This window comes from Syngnathus floridae, chromosome 6 (assembly GCF_059516105.1).
Source record: "Syngnathus floridae isolate MCC-2025c chromosome 6, RoL_Sflo_1.0, whole genome shotgun sequence".
NCBI lineage: Eukaryota > Metazoa > Chordata > Actinopteri > Syngnathiformes > Syngnathidae > Syngnathus > Syngnathus floridae.
The window spans coordinates 7,142,366-7,164,829 of NC_142418.1; the positions used below are offsets into that span (position 1 = coordinate 7,142,366).

Consider the following 22,464-nt stretch of genomic DNA (forward strand, 5'->3'; position numbering starts at 1 on the left):
AACAACAACCATAAACATGCTTCTGTGACACACACACAACTCACAACACACACGTGTAGCATGTCATAGACAGCAGGCGAAGGGCCCGAGGCCGTCAACACGTCTGCTTAGCGGGCCGCGTCCCATGCGAGTGATGCTAACATTCTCTCCCATTGCTCTCTCTTTGCTCGCCTTGCATGTTCCGCCCCTGCTGCCCTGATCTGATTGGTGTAGAACTGACTGTGCGCCCAGGAGGGCAGGACCACTGTGTAAGTGCGCATGGAGCTCATCTCATGTCAATCCCCTTTGCCGTCTGAGCTTCTTTGTCTTTTTTTTTTCGGGTTTTTTTTATGTCATGGTTCAACTGCACCTCTTGTTGCAGTGTTTCCCAACCTCATTGAGCCAAAACACTTACTGTATTTCATGTGACAAAAATCACAGCACACCACTAAACAAAAATAGCCTAAAAAGTATATACATTGAAATAATGTGTGAAATCGGGGACGAATAAATAAATAATGATAATAATAATAAATAAATGTGTAACTGGACACCTGATGATCACACAGTGGTTGGGAATGACTGCCTTGAATCTCATCATATTCTTGCTGTCCATTGAAAGAGATGTATTCTCCAATCAATCATAGCCTACTTTTATTTTTTTTTTCAAAGAGGATACATGACTTGCATCAGCGAGTAAGGCTTTGCAAACAACATGCATGCAAGAAACGACATCAACACATGTAGTATGTCCTCCCTGCTCCTCCCTGCCCGCAACAAACCAGACGAACGTTTTCTGTAACTGCAAATTATTCAACTCCAATATTGCCATTTTCCACAATAATTTGCAGCATGATAGTTGCTAATCAGTGGTAATGTAACATTAAGGCCAGATATGAAAAAGGAGGTTTTCCTCTGCTGGAGATTTAATAGCTGGAGTGGGTCAATGGTAATTATCTTGAGTGACATGACACATTTAATTACATGCATTGCTATTCTACATTTTAGGAAAGGGGGAGATTTTGAAGAATTGCGATTAGAAGAATTTCCAGATTTACCAGTCGTGAATTTAGAGTGAATCCATGCATCACAACTTCACTAGTACATCCTTAAAATATTCACAAGACCTGTATTTCTTTTTTCACGGAGGGTAAAAAAATAGAGATAGTCTATTAGAGTCTTTGTTATGTTGATTCATCTTGGCTTTTCGGACAGTTTTGTTCCTACAGGATTTTTCACCTCACTCTTAAGTGGTGTGACAAACCTAGTGAGCAGTTTTTTTCCGTCAGGTTAAAGCTCAAGACTGAACTCAATCGCTTTGAAGAATTGCTCTGATTTTGTGGCAGTTGTTGACCTCTACCTTTGCACTAACCTCAACTTCTGGCACTAAGTTTAAGTTTGCACCAAGTGGTACAATTTGTTCTGATTGAGTAAAGCTCTTTCTGAGTTCTTCAAAAAACAGAGGATGAGGGTATTTGCAAGTAGTGAATCAAAAACAGACTGTATTTTGTCACACACATTTTACACATTTGGAAACTTCATCCGACTGAATAAGTTGGGCATTTTTAAACATCGGTGAAGGTACAGGCCTTCAGCAGAGGTTTGCCCTGGTCTCGCTCCACCCTGCATAAGCGTCACTGAAACCCCACTGAAGGAGTAACTGAGGTTAGGTTCAGATATTTTTGGGGGTAAAAAAAAAAAATGAAGCTATCAAGACCGCTTGGTGGAAATTCAGCCTGTTTCCATTCTGACCTGACCTCAAGCCTCTCTGCTTTTATGTCTGCTTCTGCTCATCTCATTCAGACTTTTCAGCAGTCTAGGTGAACTCCACACCATTTCTCAGAGAAGCTATGGCACCACGTACACCATCCGCCCCGGCAGCCGCTATCCCGTCATGCGACGCACCCCCAGCCCGGGCTCCCCCGACCGGGGCGACCCCCTCGCACGCTTCTCGGGCTACTCGCCGACCACGCCCCCTCCAACCATCCTCAAATCATCCAGCCTCAGCCTACCGCAGGAGCCCAAGGAGGTCCGCTTCGTAATGCGGAGCTCCAGCGCCCGCTCTCGCTCCCGTTCGTCTTCACCGTCGCCCTCGCACTCGCCTGGTTTGGGCTCGCCGCTGCTGGCACTCAGACCCTTCCACCAGAAGCCCCTGCATCTTTGGAACAAGTACGATGTGGGCGACTGGTTGGAGAGCATCAACCTGGGCGAGCACCGCGCCGGCTTCCAGGAGCACGAGATCGAGGGCTCCCACCTGCCGGCGCTAACCAAGGACGACTTCGCCGAGCTGGGCGTGACGCGGGTGGGCCACCGCATGAACATCGAGCGGGCGCTCAAGCAGCTGCTGGAGAGCTGACCCCAGCCCTGAGACCACACCCACAATGGCGGCCGAGTGGATGGAAAGGCCCTCTTTAAACCGGGCGGCGCCGATGTTCGGCGTCATGCGCCGAAAAGGAGGAGCCAGAAGCTTCATCCTCCACATCCCGGAGGAGATGACGTCTCCATGTTGTTGGGCTGTACCACACGTTAAGCCTTGTCATTTTCAATTGGCAATCAAAAATCAAAACTGAAAGAGTGACGCTTTTGTTTTTTCATTTCACACAGAAAATGCAAAAAAAAAAATCGTGTTTTAATTGTTTGATCAAATCAAAAATCTAAATTTTGAAAATGAAGCAAAAGACTGAATTCGATTTTTGTATTTAATCAGTCAGGTTTTTATGACAAGTGTGGCAATGCGCTGCCACAATCATTACAGATAACCACAATCCTTCAACAAGTAATAAAATGGATACACATTCTGTAATTAAAGCAAAATTACTTGCAAATCAGGAAGAAAATTTCCTACAATATACAGTTGTGACAAAACTAACCAATTCAGTTTAAAAAAAAAGAAGTACCAATTCACTCCTTGGTTTTGCTTGAATTATTTCACATATTACTAATTTCATACAATTTCTGCAGGGCATTTTTGCTTGATGGAATATGATTGTGATCAGGACTGATTGAGGAAGCGCAACTTATCTTTACTAATGCGCTGTACCAAAAATATTATTACATAAACCTGACCAATTAAATATTCAAATAAAATTCAGTCCTGTGGCCCTTTTTTTTTTGTTTTTGTTTTTTTTGTTTATGATCAGAAGTTAAAATTGAGTAAAGAAAATTCACACTTTTTTTTCCTAAATGAGCTGAACAAACAATCACAGAGTCGCCTTTTACTTCTGGGGATTTCTAATTGCCAATTAAAAACAGAAAAAAGGAATGATACATGGATTGCCCTCCTCCCCTCTCTACCTCTTACCCCACCATCCACCAGGCCAAGCCTTTTTGTGGTTTTCGAGTAAAGGAGGAACGAGTTCTCGCTCCAATTAAGAAAAAAAAGCTCAGTTGCCTTTCAACAATATTTGTACAGAGATCGATGACAGCGGCGGCGAACACAATGGACTACCACAACGTGTCTGCTCAATATCTGCTGTTGTTTTTGAAGAAAGCCCCAACAGGAGCAGCTTCACAGACCACAGGAGGAGCCTTGCTATACCCAGACTGTGCTATCCATTCCTTTTGAAGAATGTTTAACCAACACTCGTGGCTTTTTTCATAATCAATTTTTTTGGGGTTTTCCAAAGGGAATCTTTCATATGTACAGTGGATATAAAAAGTCTACTCACCCCTGATTGAATGCCAAGTTTTTCTGATGTATGAAAAAAAATGATAATAATCAGACCAAGATGAATTCATTCAAACCTTTCCACCATTAATATGACTTATAACCTGTACAACAGAATTGTTAGAATAAATACAGAAGGTACTGGAACTTTATTTGCGGTAAGTTGACGTGTGCCAAAAGTTTTGTTAAATTCTGAATACAGCCACATCGGCAGTTACTTTAAGAAGATATCCATGTGTGTAACCACATTATCTCAGATGTTTATTTTTACTCCCCCAATTGAGTTGTACATGTTACAGGTCAATTTAATGGTAGAAAAGGTTTTTGAAATAATGTAATGTTGTCTCCTTTTTTTATATCTCAAAAATCCGGCATTTGAACCGGTGGGTGTAGACTTTTTATTATCGGTATTATATAACAATATGAATATATTTCTAATGATAGCTTTCAATTTTGGAAAGGAGAAAATGAATCTGCACCTGTGTACGGTTTTTATGATAGAAAACAAAGAGGAATCTATTCCGATAGTTTAACTAATTTCTTCAACTTATACACTATATATTTGAAGGAGGGAAAACGTGTATTAATATGGACATGATTTTTTTTGTGGGGAGTTCATCCCTTTATGTGCACATTTTCCTCAAACTGTAGCATGACGAGTCGCATCATGTCTTTTGTTTTTTATTATTAATATTCTTTTCTTACGGTCTTCCTTCATACTAAAGGGCATCCCAAAATGTGAGGCAAAAATCCTGCTGTACGAGACAGCAAATCCAAACAAAAGGCTCTTCTACCTCTCAGCAATGGAAGGTTGGAGCACTGGGTACAATAATTAGCTTCGGTGCTCACAATGGGATTGTTATTACCAGCGTGCTCTTCGTCACCTCTTTGCACCACAATTCATTTGAAATGTAAAATAATCGAAACAATGTCGCTGAAGAGGGTTGACAGGTATAAATCAATTAAGGCACGGCGGCCATTTTAAGCTGAGTACCAGCATTTTAAAAAGCTCAATTGTATCTGTATTTGTACGCGTGTACTGCATAAACCTACGGGTTTGTGCTATTTTCTAAATCAAAGGGACCAAGAACGCTATTGATCGAGGGATACTCTATCTCAGGGGTGTCAAACTCGTTTTTTTCGCAGGCCGCATTGCAGTCATAGCTTCTTTTGGAGGGCCATTATGACTGTCAACCCAAATAAATGTATGAGCACCTCATATTATATACAGTAAAAGCTACAAAACAAACTGACAAATAACTCGTTTTCAAATCAGACGAGTAAAAACTGGTCAAATATTGAAAAAAACAAAGATATTAAAAGTGAAGACAATTTGCAATTCTAGTAATGACACACAAATTTGATGCACAATTTGTCTTCGTGGACCACATAAGATGATGTGGCAGGTCGTATCTGGCCCCCGGGCCTTGAGTTTGACACCTGTGCTCTATCTGATTCAAAATGACATTGGCATTAGAACGACATTATAGCAGTGCAAGTAAATTTCATATAAGAAAGTTTATTGACGCTTTTGTGTTTTACACAATTTTACATTCAGTATTCCATTCCTTGTGATTTGGAACAGCGGCAAGGCCTAATGTTCTCGACGCACTCCAGTAAAACTTCCATCGCTGAGATGGTCAATGCCGGCCTTCACACCAGCCACATTTTCCAATCAAAGCTCAATGAGCCAAACGCAAGACTGCGTGGATGGGAATATCTCTGCAAAGTCTTTATAATCAACATGGCGGGCTTGAAGCATCGCAACTCGTCCATATGTATCGCTGCTATCCACTTAGTAAGCAGAACACCGTGGCAAACTGTGAAGAGCGACGAGAGCCAGGTTGTCCACAGTGACAAGGTTACAATCTCGCCAAGGAAAAGTGAGCTCATTTTTTTGTGCGCCCACTCGAACAACATCTAAAGAAGTTCTTTTGTTTTTTTTTTCCTCGAGTCAAAAAATAAAAATAAAATAGCGTTGGTGGGATGTAAGAGTAGCTAGCGCTCACTGTGACCTCACTCACACACTTTGAACTGCTTGTTTTTTTCCTCTTTTCTCACTGTGGCTAGATTTTTGTAGTGTGTGGAACGTAATGATACAAAAACCACACAAACGTCATGTTTAATTCATTCTAAACATACAATACTTGTAAAATATATTTTAAAAATTGAAAAAATGTATTTTAAATCAGAAGCAATGTATATAGGATAGATTTCTTATAAATTTTTGGAAGACAAAAAATATCTATACATAAGTCTATATAGATATATATACAGTATATATATATATATATATATGTGAATGTTTGGCATACAGTATATGCATAATTAACCACCTGTGGAAAAGGTGAGCAGATTTTATTCTTTCTATGATCTTTTGAATTATGAACTTTAGGGGATGATTTGCACAAAACATAAAAGGTGACAAGGTGCTAACATAGAAGCCACCCATCATCCAAGTGCGTGCATCTGGTCCCCCCCCCCAACCCAACACCTCCCTTGGACCCTCCAAACCGCAAAGTTGTGTGTGTGTTTGTATGAGAGTGTAAATGTTTGCTTGCTGATTTACATCCATCTTTACAATGAGTCCACAAGAGCCTTACTGTATTACCATCAAAGATACCTACAATATATGACTTGGAGACATTTGCTCAAAAGCACACATGATTGAGTGCACTATATGGACAAAAGTACTGGAATGAGCGGACGAGGATCTTTAAATGACTTCGATTTGATGCATTTTGTTTTTTTGTTGCCGCTTAAAATGCCACATTTGGCATAGTTGTTGAGTATTTTCTCAGTAGCGTTTAGGTTTTTGGCATTAGTAATTTGAAATTTGAATATGGGCTGAACTAAATGTTCTCAGTGAACAAAATTACATTGGTTTTATGTTGAACAAAAATTATCAAAATTGAATCAATCATTGAAATAATCCCTCTTGTACTATGTCTTAATGGAGGCTTTCTTATCTCTGCTTGGGAATCTGTAGCCCCTTGCCTAGTCATAATGCCCAAAAGTTGCCTGCTGTAGTCACGGTGGTGGAAGCTATTCAAATGTGACAAATGGCACCTCCAGACCGGTGACAGTCCAGAAAACCCATCCAAACATCCTGTTATGAACTTTGCCTTGAATTTTGGAACACACAAAAAAAAAATCCCAAAATTATCCAAAATATTATAAGGTACTTCTCAAGACTTTTGTCCAAATTGTGTGCCTGTGTGTATATGGAACAAACATCCTCACAGTCAATTCTGCATTGCGAACATAATTCCCACCTTTTAACTGATCAATTTCACTGCTTTGTTGACCACTTTCACTTCCCGTGTGCCCTTTATGACACCAACGCTTTGAGTTGATCCGTTATGGGACAAATACGAAAAGCAAAATGTGCCAAAAAAAAAAAAAAAAAGAGAGAGCAACTTTATAGTGTATTTGTCATTAGAACTCTCCTAGTTGCAGCATTTTTGGAGCTGTTCAGACTCAATAAAATGGTGCCATCTCCTGAAAATCTTGAGAAATGCATTTGATATTTGATAGCTCGCTCACTTCTTGACCACCACACAGGTCATGCAGTCAAGACTCGACTGTGTCGGTCATTTATAATAAGTACAGAGGCAGGCTTAAATAAAGTCTGTGTGTGTGTGTGTGAGACATAAGTCCGAGCCTCTACATTTTAAGCTTTGTTTTTTTCCCATTTTGACTTTGTGGTGAAAGTATGGCAGTTTATGAACACACAATTGTTTTGAGAACACAGTTGTGACACATCATTTGGGGCTAATGAGTGGAAGTGAGGGGGTTATCGTCGTGTTTCAATCAACAAAGCACAATCCACACGGCGAAGGTGCGCTGTGATCTTTTTAAAAAGCCTGTCTGGTAACCCACTGAGCTTATCATGGAAGGGTTTTCATTTTCTTTTCACTGTTGTTGTTTTTCCTTTCCTTGTTTGCACTGAAGTTTTTCAATGGTGGATCCCTTGCAACGTCTCAGCCTTGTCGCGTGGCGCTGCTGATAATACATCATTCAGCCCCAATGCAACAATAAAACCAATAAGTGGACATACGGCGAATTGAGGCAGCGACGGTTACAGATGTTGCAGGGTATAGTGCCACCGCAGAGATACATTTATTATATTATGTAATACATTTATAATTAAAACATGAACTGCTAAGTCAGTGCCTTGGTACATTTATTCACAATTTACAACACTTACACAACTTATTGACATTGTTGAAATAAAAATTACATTCTTTGTTTTCCAGTATGAAAATGACATTGTTGATGATTTGAGTAAACTGCTGCTAGCAAACAGGCTGTGAAACCTGAAACTAATGTAGCCAAAACAACACCCGGAACAAAGAAGCGGAAGTGGTTCATGGTACATGGTGACATGTACTGTTGCTATGGAGTGGAAAATATCTGGAAAATACCATGGGAATTTGGAAAATAAAGTATTCACCACAGGTACAGTGCTGCTGAGATAGGAGCTGTCCTTTGGCCAATTGGCTTGAGCTGGTGATGGAGACACTGACACTATAGCCCGCCTCAAGTTTCATATGAAGGGTCAATCTTCTGAATTTCTGGTTTATTCCCATAAATCCTCCTTAATTCCCATGGAAACTTTTCAATTTTGAATAGTCCTTACATTTTGCAATTCTAGTAACATGATTGTGACTGTTTTCCAGCTCTTGATAACATTCAAACTATTATTCAGATATGAAGCTGGTAAACAACGCACTGTTTCAATTCTTCCAGCAGGTAACCTGGATACAAATTGCAAGAGGTCCCAAACATGCGCGATTTCAAGGGTATGTATGGCACACAATGAACTTGTTTGCACAGAGGTGTAAAAATACATGGTCACATGACATGAGATTGCAATCTCAGTTACCACCGTATTTGCTGCATTAGCGTAGGCTAGTGACTGACAATAGCGGGTTACGACATAAGCACGGAACTACGTCGTAAATCGAGGACCCGAGTCTACCAGCAATACATAAGCACAAGTCTAGCAGAGGTCATGATACTGCTTCAGGACAGAGGATGATGGTTACGTGAGGACTTTGGTCAGGGCAACTCTGGGCTCTCCTCCCTATTGACGTCACCGCCCTCCGCATTTGAATGCACTTCATTCTTCTCAAGCTCAAACTTCTACGAAAGATACAATATCATCATTGTGTTGAAATACAAGTAAATAATTCTTTATGCATGTTTTGTTTTTTCTTATTAAGACATTTGTTAAGATGTTGGTTTCATACTACCAGCAGTGGAAAGCATCAACTTGCCTCCAGTTCTTGCATGACTTCATCCATGAAGTCACTAGGGTTTTGCTTGTATTCCACGGCTCGCTTGATCATCTCCCGGAACATCTGTCGGGACAAGTTAGAAATCAAAGCAGCCAACGCTCATGCCGGCCGAGTGGAGCAGCTAGGACTATAGCCATTTGGGAAAAAGCAAATGGGACCACATCCACCTGCATTAAAAAACACAAGACCTCATACCTTAACGACGTTAGTGCCATCGGCAGCAGATACAAAGTAAAAAGGGAGTCCTTTCTTTTTGGCAAAGTTGAAACTTCGCTGGGTCACCTTCATGTCAGCTGCAGATGGGAATGTACCGGTGAGGTCATCGAGCTGTCATTGTCATTGTTAGTTACGCGGAGCTAGAAAACAATGGAGACCCACCGTCGATCTTGTTGGCCACCACACAGCAGGGGATCTCGGGTCTGTACTCTCTCAGCTCCTTGTACCAGTTGGCCAGGTTCTTGTAAGTGATCTTCCTCTGGACGTCAAAAACCTTACGCGTGAAACAAGAGAAGAAAGTTTAGGGTGCAAATCCGGCCCAGGTGTGCAGGTAATGTTTTAAATAATATTTTAACAACATACTAATGTAGCTGCTCAATGATGAATGCATGTGTCTTACCATGATGCAAGCGTGTGCTTTGTGAAAGTATGAGGGGTGCATGTTATGAAACCTCTCCTGGCCAGCCGTATCCCAGAAATCTGTTGATCAAGTCAACGTTAACTGCAACTTGCTGAGACCAAGAAGTGGGTGTGGGTGTGTATGTGTGTGTGCTACAACATACCCACAGCCACAGTCCTGTTGGCCAGAGTGGCTGTGTGCTTGTAGAGTGTCAACGCGTACGTTGACAACTGTTGAGGATGACTGAAGGAGAAATTAAGGAATTATTAAATGCCGCTTTTCCCAGGGACCAAATCAGCTTGGCTCATTTTTGGAGGGAAGTGGCCCATGTAAAGCAAAGTGGAAACTGTGGACTACACTGCACAGGACAGAGAACTTACACTTAACTATAGATTGTGAGTACTATGCCTACTTGTACAGTGTATTTTTGCATCAATACTTGTGCTTGCTATGACTTTTGTTTTTTGTTTTTTCTGTAAGTGTCGCTTCTACATCTGGGTCATGGTAATCAGCAAAGGCTAAATTGAGGCAATGGGAGCTCTTTGTTTGTTTGTTTCTTCTCTTCTTCTCTAAAACATCCAAAATAACTAGGAGATTATGCTAATTGGCTAACGATATAGTTATGTAAGTGGTCTGGGCCAATTCCATATGTGTTGTGACAGTTAAAGCTACAGGAAATATCAATGCCTATGGTATATATCATAAGGCAATGTAATGTGCATGCTGTCCTTGCATACTATAGTGGTTGTACCTCCATGAAGGATACTATTCGTCCAGGAGAAATCTCTCCATCAGCCTGAAGAAGAAATATGTCAGAGTAACAAGTTCACAATGACACATTTTTGTTTGTTTTTCTGACAACATACTTGGATTTGCCGACTGCACTGTCGCCCAGACAGATGATCTTCACTTGTTCGTCCGCGTCGTACTTCTTTTGGTCCAGCTCGGGAATGTTGTTGTCATCATCGTCGGCAGCCATTTCCTCTCTTCCTCCTCTTTCTCTTTGTGTGCGCTTTTACCTCCACTTCGATTTAAGACGATTTCGACATTGCGAAATAGCTTCCCAAGCTAGCGAAGAGTAGTGGCTCACTCTGTCCACCGACTGGTTAGCAGAGACTGAACGGGCGGTGTTATATTTCGCCTGTGTACATTTGACTTGTTAGTCAAGTTAGTCTTTAGCTCAAATGAAATCAGTCTGATAACGACGGCATCTGAGGACACTTTTTTTAATAGAACGAGCGGATTTTGTATGTAATTGTGCAGTTCGACTTGCTAACTGGCTCGCCCCGAGGAACCGAATTCAGTTACCATGGATATTGAGTTACGTTTTACTACCACGTTGCCATTATTTATCATGTATATATATCTGTATTTTGATTTTGTAAAGTAGTCGATGTGAAAATGGCACACGTCTATTACCTTTCCGTTCGTAAATTTACAAATCCGTGCTGGCGGCGGTTTGTGTTTCTACGCAACGGGGACGCCTAAAGGACCCCCCTCCTTTGATTTGGGAGTCTGTGCTAGTGCCTGATAGAATGTCCTTTGACATACCCCATATAGGGCAGGGGTGTCAAATAGTGATGTGCATTCCAGTTCTTTTAAGTAAACTGGATCTTTAGAAGCAGTTCACTCAAAAGATTTGTTCAAACGAATCGTTCAACAATTTTTTTCAGTGAACGAGCGGGAACGAATCAGTTCCTGAAGTGATTCGTTCTTTTTTCAGTTCATATGACTTCAACCAGTAGGTGTCGGTAATGCACATTGAAGCTGGTGCCACCTCGTCGTAAAACAAAACGAAGAAGAAAATGACGTAACTTCCCGTTCACAAACGAGTCGTGAATTGTATTTCCCGTTCACCAACTGAACGGATTTGTGAGTGAACGAGTTAATGAGTGAGTGAATTGCATTTCCAGTTCATTGCGAGAACGGATCAGTGAGGGAACGTATCCTGACTTTCCCGTTCGCGAACGAGTTAATGGGTGAACTGCCTTCCCGTGCATCAACGGATCAGTCAGTGTACTATGTAAACCAGGATGTGGATTTACGATTTTCCAAGGAAAGAAAGAACTACTCACTGAAACAGCACTTCTTTTATGCGCGTTTTCTCCAAGCTAACGGCTAACTTTATTGCATGAAGCGATGCGCCGTTATGCAAAAACGGGGAGATTATGCTTCTCTTTGGGTAATCTTAATTTTATAACACTTAAAATAACGTGTATGCGTATACACGCCTAAATATTGTTATCCAATATATCTATTTCAATTTCACATTGGATTGCTGGTTTGAAATTTACTTTTATTATGATTATTATTATTTATTATGTTTTGTTTAAATAAACATTTATGTTAAAACTTGTCTGGTGTTTTATTCCTTGTTTTTATATTCGCCAATTAAAACATAAAAATCAGACATTTGGTTAACTGCTTTATATGTCAATATGCATGTGTTTTACGTTGTTATATGAGTTGGTGTCCCCCAAAATAACAAATGTCGGCATAACGGATTTTTTTTCAACCTTTTATTCAAACACAAACACATTTGTTAGAATATATCCCCATCAACTACAATCCAACAAATACAAAATTAAAACATCAATGTCGGCATAACGTGTGTCGGCTGGCATAGCAGCAATGCTATCTTTCACTCACTCGTGAATCTTCGTGAACGAACCTGAAAATGGCGGTGTACCTAATAGAGTGTCCAAATGACGTCACAGATCAAACAGCCAATCAGAAAGTGGGGGTGAGGGCGGGTGTGGCACTTTTCACTTTCATTTAAGATTTGACCATGATTTTTCCCTAATGAATTGGCCTGTTATTAGGAACACCTGAAAATGGCGCTGTACCTAGTGGAGTGTCCGAGTGACGTCACAGATCAAACAGCCAATCAGAAAGTGGGGGTGAGGGCGGGTGTGGCACTTTTCACTTTCCGTGAAGCTTTGACCATGATTTTTCCCAATTGAAGTGGCCTGTCATTAGGTACACCTGAAAATGGCGGTGTACCTAAAGGAGTGTCCGAGTGACGTCACAGATCAAACAGCCAATCAGGAGGTGGGGGTGAGGGCGGGTGTGGCACTTTTCATTTTCACTTAAACTTTTTTCCTAATGAAGTGGCCTGTGATTAGGGACACTTCATGAACACTTCAATAAGTACACTACACGAGGTAAAAATAAATAAAAGTACAAATAAATAAAGTGTAGCGAACGATTTGGTGAACGATTCTTTTGAACAAATCTTTTGAGTGAACCAATTCTAAAGATTCAGTTCACTTAGAATTAGAATGCACATCACTAGTACAAAAGAGTGCAGACGGGTGGTGGTTTCCAGGTAGAAAATACCGACCGGTTCGTGACACGGGCTCTTGCTCCGTAAGAACTTAGATCGATTCCAGGTGTGAGCATGTATCTAAATGTGCTTTTAGGATTGGAACCTCGCTTTGCATAAGTGTACGTATATGCAAACAAATGCAAATATTTATGTATAAATACATAAGGTGGCCCCGTCTGCACTCTTTTGTACAAGTGATGTGCATTCCAATTCTTTTAAGTGAACTGAATCTTTAGAATGGTCAACGCTCAAATGAAAGTGAAAAGTGCCACACTCGCCCTCACCCCCACTTTCTGATTGGCTGTTTGATCTGTGGCGTTACTCGGACACTCCATTAGGTACACCGCCATTTTCAGGTGTACCTAATCACAGGCCACTTTATAAGGTAAAATCATTGTCAAAGCTTCACGGAAAGTGAAAAGTGCCACACCCGCCCTCACCCCCACTTTCTGATTGGCTGGTTGATCTGTGACGTCACTCGGACACTCCATTAGGTACACCGCCATTTTCAAGTGTACCTAATAACAGGCCACTTTATTAGGGAAATACCATGGTCAAAGGTCACAGGTGTCAAGCTCTAGTCCTCGGGGGCGCATTCCAACATGTTTTCCAAGATTCCCTCGTTAAGTGCACCTGTGTGAAAAGTTTTAGCTCCTGTAGAACGTGAAAATGAACAAAATCTTTTCACGCAGGTGAGTTTAATGAGGGTAACTTGGAAAATATATTGGAACGCGGCCCCTCGAGGACTGGAGGTCGACACCCCTGGTTTAAGTGAAACGTGCCACACCCGCCCTCACCCCCACTTTCTGATTGGCTGTTTGATCTGTGACATCATTCAAACGCTCTATTAGGTACACCGCCAAAATGTTCGGTTTCCATTTTCCCATCATTAAGTATTACAGTATTCAATTTTACATGTTGTTGAACAACATTCTTCACCTTGTTTAAATTAAAATATTTTCTTGTCAGTCACTTGTTACTTGTTTGTCAATCCAGGATTTCAAAAACAAAACAAAAAACACAAATGCACAAAATATTTGCCCTATAATTTTTATTTCAAAATATTGTAGAGCAGAGATACACAAAGGTACACATTTAAAATGATAGTGTGGCATGTTATTTTCTTTCTCAAAATAGAAGGGGTTTCATGTATGTAAGACAAAAATAAACAATTTCATTAGAATTTCATTAGAAAACATTTGCACATCTGTTAATCAATTTTGAGTTGTGCATGAATTTTCTTCAAGCACTCCTGCTTTCTCCCACATTCCAGAAACATCATGTTAGGTTCACAGACAAACCTTAATTGTCCATACTGGGGGGCGTAAGTGCACCTTTTTTTTTTTTTTTTGTCTATATACTGTATGCCCTGCAATTGGCTGGCAACCAATCCAGGATGTCGCTGGCCTCTCTCCCAAAGTTATTTGAGATAGACTTCAGCTCACCCGACACCAGCACTCAAGAAAAATAAATGACAAATATAGTACAACAAATGACATAATCAAGTTATCTATCCTGTGTTTACTAATATTATGTGACTCAACATGATGCTGAGTCTAAAGCAGAAGGTGCATGTCATCTTTCAATTGACCCCTCAGTTTCATTCCCACTAGCTGCCTTTTACCACTTTTGTCAGTGTGAAATTAAACGAGCTTTAAAGACTTTTGACAACGATCCACGTCCGTAAGAGGGATTAGGGTGTTTTCTGAATGAAGTCTTCCAAAACTGAAGGCTGGAGCTTTTGAGTGTGTAGAGTTGACCTAGAACAAATAAGGTCTTTAGTCAAAGAATCCAATATTGATAGCATTGTCTAGCAATTACTTCAATGTAAGATACTAAAAGTGACTCAATCAATCAATCAAGATATTAAAAGTGACTCCATCCATCCATCCATCCATCCATCCATCCATCCATCCATCCATCCATCCATCCATCCATCCATCCATCCATCCATCCATCCATTCATCCATCCATCCATCCATCCATCCATCCATCCATCCATCCATCCATCCATCCATCCATCCATCCATCCATCCATCCATCCAACCTTCTCAGGGCAATAGACTCCAGGTGCTGGCGTCTTTGTAAAGCTTGTCGGCAAGAAGTTACGTCCTGGCATGCTGTACTGGGGAGGTTTGGTCAGATAAGTTTTGGGATCCACAGCTTGATAGGCCGCAGGGCCTGGAGTCTGCAGGAGGATGTATCAATTAAACTAGGACGAATTTAGATTAAAAAAAAAAAAAGGTCTTGCATATGTCTACCTGTGACAAATCATTAAAAAAGTTGCCAACTTTGTTGCGACCACTCATTGTGTGTGAGGGCACGGCGGGAATGTTCACAGTTTTGGATCCCAGGACAGGAGGCAGCATGTTGGATGCTGGGCCTGCAGTGACAGGCAGAATATGAAGTATGACATACATAGACCATTATCAGTATTAAAGGTCAGCGGCGAATGGATGATCAAGAGAAGATGCCGGGTCGCAGCCCCTCCATGTGTGGAGGTGACTTGAAGACAAAAAGTGAGCTATAGCATCTATGTCCTATAAGAGAGACAATTTGGCAAAATACTAAAACATGTCCAGGCAAGTCAAGCTATGCTAAATCACTGCTGGAGTCATTATTCATCTATTTCAACTTTTATGTCTCATCATAACTCTGAAATTGTAAAGCAATTCTTTATTTGCAATTCTACCTAGCTGCCTCTGATTGTTACTAAATCTATCAGTTAGAATGTTACCGGGTGTGGTCTGGTTGCTTAGCATTGCTTGTTTCCACCGAGTAGACAACGTATACGCAGGTGAAGAACGAAATGTGACCTTGGCTGCATTTGCAATGTGGTAGCAGTCTAAAAAAAAGACAAGAAAAAGATGCAATTGCTTCAATCTCGTTTACTAGACATCGTCTCCACAGTCCGATATTCATTTGTTTTTCTTACTGGGCCCAGGGATTTCGTCACGTGCCCAATCCTTACGACGTCTGCCAAATGAAAATGCCGGTGTTCCATCGCGGCCATTTTTGGTGATGTTGGAGGGAATAAAATGGGCAGGTCCAGGTGAAACGTGCTCTTTGGTCAAGCGACAGGTATGGCCAAAACTGTAACTTGGCGCTTTGTTTTTTGTCGGATCGTGGTTATTAGCGCCTTCAGATGAAAATGGAAGGTACAGATGTTAGCACTCATTGTAACAATATTAGCAAAATCTTAGTAGGAGTAGCTTGACCTCACGTGAGTGTGCAATTTTTGTTAGAAGGCTGCATACTATTTTTATATATAAATTCAACAGCAGCGAGCAAAGTGTAGTTTTAGCCTGATCTGCTGTGACTGACCAGCCTGCATTTTGGGGCGTGGCTCTCAAATTTACATGCAATTCAAATTTGCACTTGCTGAACGGCTTTAGGAGCCTGCTGAAATCTTATAATTTGCATGTTTTCAACACAACACTGATTGGTTTGCATTAAGACGTAGGCAACAACTTGAGAAAAATATATGACGAGTCATACCTGTGAGTGAAGGAAGTGCATAGAGTGCTCTTTTGGTCCCCACCACCCCACCAACTTTAGGGTTTTCGTCAGGCATGACCTACATAAACAAGACATGAGTTGATAGTTTCCTTTCTATTGGACAACTCAAATGGAATTAAATACAAATTTATTTAATCTAAAGTCTCTTCACCGGGTGTCTTTATTTAGGAGTGGCATTTACGAATAGCTTTCCATACTGTACTTTTTACAAGCCGATTACTCCAGTAACTTGTATTGCCTCAAATTATGAAAATATGATAGAATGCTCAACAACTAGTAAAATAATTTAAAACAACTTTTAATTTGGCGAATACAGGTATACACCATAAAACACAGGTGTCAAACTCAAGGCCCGGGGGCCAGATATGGCCCGCCACATCATTTTATGTGGCCCGTTAAGACAAATTGTACATCAAGTTCATGTGTCATTACTGGAATTGCAAATTGTCTTCACTTTTAATCTTTTTTTCTTTTCTTTTTTTAAATATTTGACCAGTTTTTACTCGTCTGATTTGAAAACGAGTTATTTGTCAGTTTGTTTCGTAGCTTTTATTGTATATAATATGAGGTGCTCATACATTTATTTGGGTTGACAGTCATAATAGCCCTCCGAAAGAAGTTATAACTACAATGCGGCCCGTGAAAAAAATGAGTTTGACACCCCTGCCATAGAACATTACATGCAACTAACCTGTTACGGCTCTCTTGGACTTCCGGTAAAATTGGAACACGTCGAATGCAATCACATGCTAGCCAAACTGATTGCTTTCCTGAAGTAAATGCATCTTGACGTCAGCCCTTGCGTTTGACATCATTAGAGGCCAAATATGATGATGTATTTTGGATTAGGGTGGCGTGCGAGCGAAACACAGCGCACATGCTATGAGTAGCAATGACGTAATGACATCAACTCCCAGGCCAAGCAGGCAAATGGGAACGATGGGCTACTTTTACTCAAAACATCCAGCAGATGACGCTGTGATAGCAACAAAAACGCTACGTGCAATGACTCATTTTCATTTTTAAATGTTTGAATGTGTCCTTGTGTCTATCGCCGCCATTGGTTTGTATTAAACTGTAGAAGTAGCAGTAGGAGACTAGAGTTACTCAATTCTGCTGACGTATGTACTCCCCTGGCATGTACCTGTCAGAGCTGTACTAAAATGACGTCAGCAACGTGGACTCATTTGAAAAAGTTTTTATTCCGCATTCTTCACATGATTCACCTGTAAATTACATTATACTGTAGATACACATATACTATATACATAGTGTTTCCATTCATTTGTACATTGCAATATACAGAATGTACTTGATTTTGGCAGTCATTACAAATACAGTGGAGTACAATTAAGCCCAAAATGATTTGAGAGCCAGACAAAACTTAGAATTTCAGCAACTTTTTATTGTGTGTTTTTTTTGTTTTTTTTTAAAAAAAGGAAGTGGCAAGGCCATTTGCCATTTTTACTCATTTTGCACATCTTGTGCACCATTCTGAAGTAACCTAGTAAAGTGCTTTTAAAACATCACCTGTACCATTATTAAGAATGAGTGTGAACAATTCAGGACCAAAAAACATTACACTGATTGATGGATGTTTACCGAACAGCAACTGTACAGTACTGTACTGTACCAAAATAATTAAGAAAAATAATTACTTTCACTGTTATTCTTTTTATTAAAAAAATATTGTAGAACACAATGTAGTTAATTTCTCTAACACTAATGAAATCACAAGTGCGACCTGCTGGATGCATATGTGGGAGATTTAACAAGCCTTATTTGAGGAGCCACAGTAGGATGTGATGGAAAGGACATTTCTCACCTGTTTGCTATTGTGAACAACATTCACAATAGCAAATCACATGCTAACCAAACTAAATGCTTGACAAGACAAAATATTGCAAACGCTGAACTGTGAAATCCAATCAACAAATCTCATCTGCTGATTTTGGCCTCCTTGCTTCATCTGATGTCACGGTGTTGAAATCCCCCAGCTCAAAGAAAGGACAATGACTGTTGGTATCTGTCTGCATCCATGATGGGGCATACGGTGTATTGCGAGTGACGCAGTCCAAAGGTGAAGGCTGGCGCTTTGGAATGTGTGGTGGTGACCTGGACAATGTAAGAACATTTAGCTCCTGCTTTCTCCTACAAAAATTGACTACTTGTATACAAATAATCTCTGGACAAAGTAAGAACATTTAGCTTCTGGTTTCTCCTTCAAAAAATGGACCACTTGTATACAAATTACGTCTGCCTGCCTCTATCAAGTGTGAAATGAAAGGAAAATAAACTAAAGTAGCTATATATGGTAAAATGCTATCTGCATGTGCCATTAATTTGCATTCTGGACATAGATGAGATCTACTGTTAAAGAGCGTCAATGTTTACAGAAATTACCAGTAACACCCAGAAGTCAATATTTGTTCTAAGTTGCATATTTGAACAAAGGATGTATGAGGGTTGGAAAGTAGCTGCTGGTTTCATTCCGTGCCCTAGCTGTGCCACCAGTGCAATGGTAACAATAAAATTTGGGAAACAGTGTATTAAGACACATGGGAACTGTTCTTTGTGGGGGGGGAATGCATAATTGGCCCCAATAGGAAGCAAGACCTTCCCCACCTTCTCAGGACGGTAGACTCCAGGTGCTGGCGTCCTCGTAGCACCTTGAGGCATGAACTTGCGCCCTGGCATGCTGTACTGAGGAGATTTGTTTAGGTAAATTTGAGGGTCCACAGCTTGATAGGCTGCAGGGCCTGGAGACTGAAAGATAAAGTACAAAAAACAATGTTAAAGGGACTGTTTGCCATTTTAAGAACAACCTATCAGCAATAGAAGGCATTTGGCGTACAATAGCAGACACACACAGTAGTAGCCAGTCATCAGCACACTGAAAAGACTGAAAAGTCAAAAGACTGACTTCAGGAGCTTTGCTGAAACTAATTTGCCACAACAGAGTAGAAGACTATCAAACAGAAGGAGAGCAAAGGGAAACTGAATTAGGGAAATAGGGATTTTCGATACCATTACTTTCTCCTTCTGACACCAGCATAAGATTTTTGCCAGACATTTGCCAGACATTTGCCTCACAGTGGGATATGAGCTTTATGAATTAAACCAATAATGTTTGCATCAGCATTCTAAATGACAATGCACATCAAAAATTGCATCTTAATGAGCATATGACCGCTAAGATGGATCCGTCAGCCATGTAGTTTCTGATAGAAAATGGCCATAACCGGGCACCCTGATATTAGTGACTTGTATCGTCCGCCATCGTGAGTAATTGGACACCGATATCGACCCGATGTGATATGTGTAATAAATATTCGCCCATCCCTAATCAGAAGAGATTCTGAATGAGCAAAACTCAGGTACGTTCACCACATCTTTTTGATTTTTAATTCATTGTATGTGGCAATGGTAGTTATTGTTGGTTTGTTTACAGACCTAATGCTAGCCCACTGTTTTGTTGAAGATGGATACGTGTTCCGAGGTTTGCAGTAAGTTTGTATGTATGTGAAAGACAGTCGCCATGTGTGGGGGTGTGACTGAGTGAATTTAATTGTGATTGGCTGTGTCGCTCGGTGAGCCTGAAATGTTTTAGACAATATTTCTACCTTTGTGTAGTCTTCCATGAAGTTGCCATTTTTACTGCGACCGTAGAGCGAGTGTGCGGGTGCTGCGCGTATATTGACAGTTTTGGGTCCAAACACAGGAGGTAGAGTGTTGGATGCTGGACCTGCAGGGACAAAACCGTTAAGCAGCGGGCCAAATTTAATTATCACCCCAGCCTTCTGATCAAATTCAGAAAAAACATGCTTCTTGGATATCTCTGAAATCTCTGAAAGATTATCCTGAGCAATTATCCTGTGATGGAGCCGTGTGTGATGTGAGATTTTTTTTCTCTCACTCTGCTCGGAAAATGTTCAAAGGCAATATTCATGAATATCAAACCTGTTCAATATTAATGATAGAAAATCTTTACTGTATGTGTGTGTGGTCAAGTTGGGCAAAACCATCTCAAGAACAAATTTTATTCATCAAGTTTGATTACATAAGCAGTGAACCTCATCTGAGAATGTCTGATGATTCTTTTGGAGTGTTGTAGAAGTACAGAACTGTAGACATAGTTTTTTTTTCTTTGCTAACCCAAAAGAAGTGTAAGAAATGTCAAAAAGAGAAATGTTACCGGGAGTAGTCTGGTTGCTCTGTACAACATTTTTTCCTCTCCCGGACAACGTATAGGAAGGGGAAGAGTGATAAGTGACCTTGTCTGAACTCTCAGGGTGGTAATGATCTGAAAAAAAAAAAAAAAAAAAAAAAAAGCAAGAAAACATGTCATCATTTCCAACGTGGCCGAGCTGCGCTGCAAAAAAAAAAAAAAGAAAGAAATGTGCGTTATGCTCACTGGGTGCAGGCACTTGGGTGCGCGCTAATTCCTTGGGGCGACTGCCAAATGAAAACGCTGGAGTTCCATCACGGCCCGTTTTGGTGATGTTGGAGGGGATGAGGTGTTTAGGTCCGGGCGAGATTTCTTGCGAGCTTATGTCATAGGTGGCCCGAAAGCTGAAACTGGGCGCTTTGTATTTTGTCGGATCATGTAGTGATGAACCTGGATGAAGGGCAAAAAAAAAAAAATGAACCCTTATATTACGTTACCACAAATCTTAAGACTGGTAGCAGAGAATAAAAAAAAAATTCTACCTGTGAGTGAAGGCAGTGCATACTTGGGCCCTGGGCTACTATAGAGGGCAGCTATCGGCCCTCGAGGTCTGTGGGGCCTCCATGATCCAACCCAAGGCTCTTCATCAGGCATTATCTGTAACAAATACTTAAAGTTTGCTTTTCATTCAATGGGCAGTGTGAAAACCACCAGAGGGCCTCCACTTTCACAATTTACCAATACTGATGGAGTGGTCCAGGTACTTCCTGGACTGGTTGCCAGTCATTGGCAGGGCACAACCGGTGATATAAAAAGTCTACACACCCCTTGTCAAATGCCAGGTTTTTGAGATATATAAAATAAATGAGACCAAGATAAATAATTTCACTTACGTTGTAGTTGTATGTAAACAAGTACAACTTAATTTAATTTTATGAGGAGAAATAAATCAAAGCATGCATACCCTCCTAACAAATGGGATGTGGTAACTTTGTGTATATTTTATATTTGACTTATTGAAATTAAGGATTTGTCAGGGGGAAATTTACTTAAAAATCCATGACAAGATACTTTGCAGAAAACTCATGCAAGCATAGGGAGAACATACAAACTCCACACAGCATTATTACAACCAAGAATGAGGGAGAGATGGTCACCACTAGTCCACCCTACTACCTGCCTGTACGTCACCCATCTGTAAATATTACACTAAAACTCTTAGCTGCGCCTGTTACTCAATAACAAAAAAATGTCTCCTAGGAAGGAATGTTTATTCTAAGGTTCAGTATTGATTCCGTTATTTCTAAAGGGGGCCGGGTGGATTCAAAATGTTGGTTGAAATAGTTTACCTTTCGCAAATCCCGATCCTCATTTCAGTCTTCCTCTGATCCGGAAATCAGTGCGTTCATTGAACTACAAAACAAATTGTTTCGAGCCAGCCCACTTCACTATGGCAATGTTGCCACGGAGACGACTGCACATGCTGACCGTGTTGTATTCAAAATCTCCATGCAAGTGAAGGAATTTACAATACTCGACATTTTATTTAAGAATTCGCAACCTGCTATTTTGAAAACCCGTTTTCCTGAACGCATCATAGGCTCTCTAGTTATTACGTATGCAATTCGAGCCCACAAACTGTCCCTAGCTGTTAATTTAAAAGGTATTTTTTTAAACCACACGACTGACCTGTCAGGACGGCCCCAGATTTTCTTGTCGAAGTTTCTTGCGTTGGACAAAAAGTGCTATCCAGCACTTTAGCATCCTGACGCCGCCCACGCGTCCCGGCTGGGAGATGACATCATTACAGCCTGAATGTGATGACGTGTCACCAGCGGCCCATTTGTACTCAGGTGGCGTGTGCGAGAAACACAGCACACAAGT

At 40.7% G+C, this 22,464-nt stretch overlaps 4 protein-coding genes across 13 annotated transcripts in view; 1 reads left to right on the plus strand and 3 right to left on the minus strand.

Annotated features, from left to right (window-relative positions):
- The window catches only part of shank3a (SH3 and multiple ankyrin repeat domains 3a), a 126,034-nt gene extending 118,220 nt beyond the window's left edge, over positions 1-7,814 (plus strand). For 5 of the 8 annotated variants that reach the window (XM_088379900.1, XM_088379895.1, XM_088379894.1 and 2 more), the window contains one exon: positions 1,783-7,814. In XM_088379900.1, coding sequence (XP_088236026.1) covers positions 1,783-2,335 — 553 coding nt within the window. In that variant the 3' untranslated portion in view covers positions 2,336-7,814. Of the gene's footprint in view, positions 1-213; positions 249-1,782 lie in introns of all 8 variants that reach the window. The other 3 variants (XR_015859262.1, XM_088379897.1, XM_088379898.1) reach the window with 3 other exon arrangements.
- Position 7,815: 1 nt separating this feature from the next.
- rabl2 (RAB, member of RAS oncogene family-like 2) lies at positions 7,816-11,127 on the minus strand. 2 transcript variants are annotated; one of them, XM_088379908.1, is made up of 9 exons: positions 10,985-11,127; positions 10,432-10,706; positions 10,332-10,361; positions 9,729-9,808; positions 9,566-9,645; positions 9,328-9,439; positions 9,145-9,242; positions 8,929-9,012; positions 7,816-8,794 (listed from the first exon to the last, which is right to left on the minus strand). In XM_088379908.1, exons 2-9 carry the CDS (start codon positions 10,542-10,544, stop codon positions 8,711-8,713), a joined length of 681 nt encoding a protein of 226 aa, XP_088236034.1. In that variant the 5' UTR covers positions 10,545-10,706; positions 10,985-11,127; the 3' UTR covers positions 7,816-8,710. The 2 variants fall into 2 exon arrangements, with proteins under 2 accessions (XP_088236034.1, XP_088236033.1); XM_088379907.1 differs by having other exon boundaries at positions 10,432-11,107.
- Positions 11,128-13,927: 2,800 nt separating this feature from the next.
- Positions 13,928-17,293, minus strand: LOC148396230 (ciliary microtubule associated protein 1B-like). The gene is made up of 7 exons (XM_088379295.1): positions 17,104-17,293; positions 16,392-16,470; positions 15,829-16,032; positions 15,631-15,738; positions 15,155-15,276; positions 14,941-15,081; positions 13,928-14,653 (listed from the first exon to the last, which is right to left on the minus strand). Exons 2-7 carry the CDS (start codon positions 16,465-16,467, stop codon positions 14,537-14,539), a joined length of 768 nt encoding a protein of 255 aa, XP_088235421.1. The 5' UTR covers positions 16,468-16,470; positions 17,104-17,293; the 3' UTR covers positions 13,928-14,536.
- A 773-nt stretch (positions 17,294-18,066) lies between these two features.
- Positions 18,067-22,432, minus strand: LOC148396231 (ciliary microtubule associated protein 1B-like). Of its 2 annotated transcripts, none has more exons than XM_088379291.1 (7): positions 22,270-22,432; positions 21,123-21,237; positions 20,827-21,030; positions 20,608-20,715; positions 20,036-20,157; positions 19,038-19,178; positions 18,067-18,527 (listed from the first exon to the last, which is right to left on the minus strand). In XM_088379291.1, the coding sequence occupies exons 2-7, from the start codon at positions 21,232-21,234 to the stop codon at positions 18,411-18,413; spliced, it is 804 nt and encodes a 267-aa protein (XP_088235417.1). In that variant the 5' UTR covers positions 21,235-21,237; positions 22,270-22,432; the 3' UTR covers positions 18,067-18,410. The 2 variants fall into 2 exon arrangements, with proteins under 2 accessions (XP_088235417.1, XP_088235418.1); XM_088379292.1 differs by lacking the exon at positions 22,270-22,432 and adding an exon at positions 21,930-22,250.
- Positions 22,433-22,464: the final 32 nt, after the last annotated feature.

What these genes read in the sequence shown, in the direction of transcription:
- LOC148396231 (XM_088379291.1), bottom strand. Translation starts at nt 21,234, where the DNA reads ATGCCTGATGAAGAGCCTTGGGTTGGATCATGGAGGCCCCACAGACCT. An exon ending in GAGCAACCAGACTACTCCCG is followed by an intron (nt 20,158 to 20,607) that starts GTAACATTTCTC and finishes TTGTCCCTGCAG; the next exon opens with GTCCAGCATCCAACACTCTA. An exon ending in GAGTCTACCGTCCTGAGAAG is followed by an intron (nt 18,528 to 19,037) that starts GTGGGGAAGGTC and finishes TACATTGTCCAG; the next exon opens with GTCACCACCACACATTCCAA.
- LOC148396230 (XM_088379295.1), bottom strand. Translation starts at nt 16,467, where the DNA reads ATGCCTGACGAAAACCCTAAAGTTGGTGGGGTGGTGGGGACCAAAAGA. An exon ending in TGCACTTCCTTCACTCACAG is followed by an intron (nt 16,033 to 16,391) that starts GTATGACTCGTC and finishes TTTCATCTGAAG; the next exon opens with GCGCTAATAACCACGATCCG. An exon ending in TGACGAAATCCCTGGGCCCA is followed by an intron (nt 15,739 to 15,828) that starts GTAAGAAAAACA and finishes TCTTTTTTTTAG; the next exon opens with ACTGCTACCACATTGCAAAT.
- rabl2 (XM_088379908.1), bottom strand. Translation starts at nt 10,544, where the DNA reads ATGGCTGCCGACGATGATGACAACAACATTCCCGAGCTGGACCAAAAG. An exon ending in CAACAGGACTGTGGCTGTGG is followed by an intron (nt 9,646 to 9,728) that starts GTATGTTGTAGC and finishes CTTGATCAACAG; the next exon opens with ATTTCTGGGATACGGCTGGC. An exon ending in ATGGCACTAACGTCGTTAAG is followed by an intron (nt 9,013 to 9,144) that starts GTATGAGGTCTT and finishes TTGTCCCGACAG; the next exon opens with ATGTTCCGGGAGATGATCAA.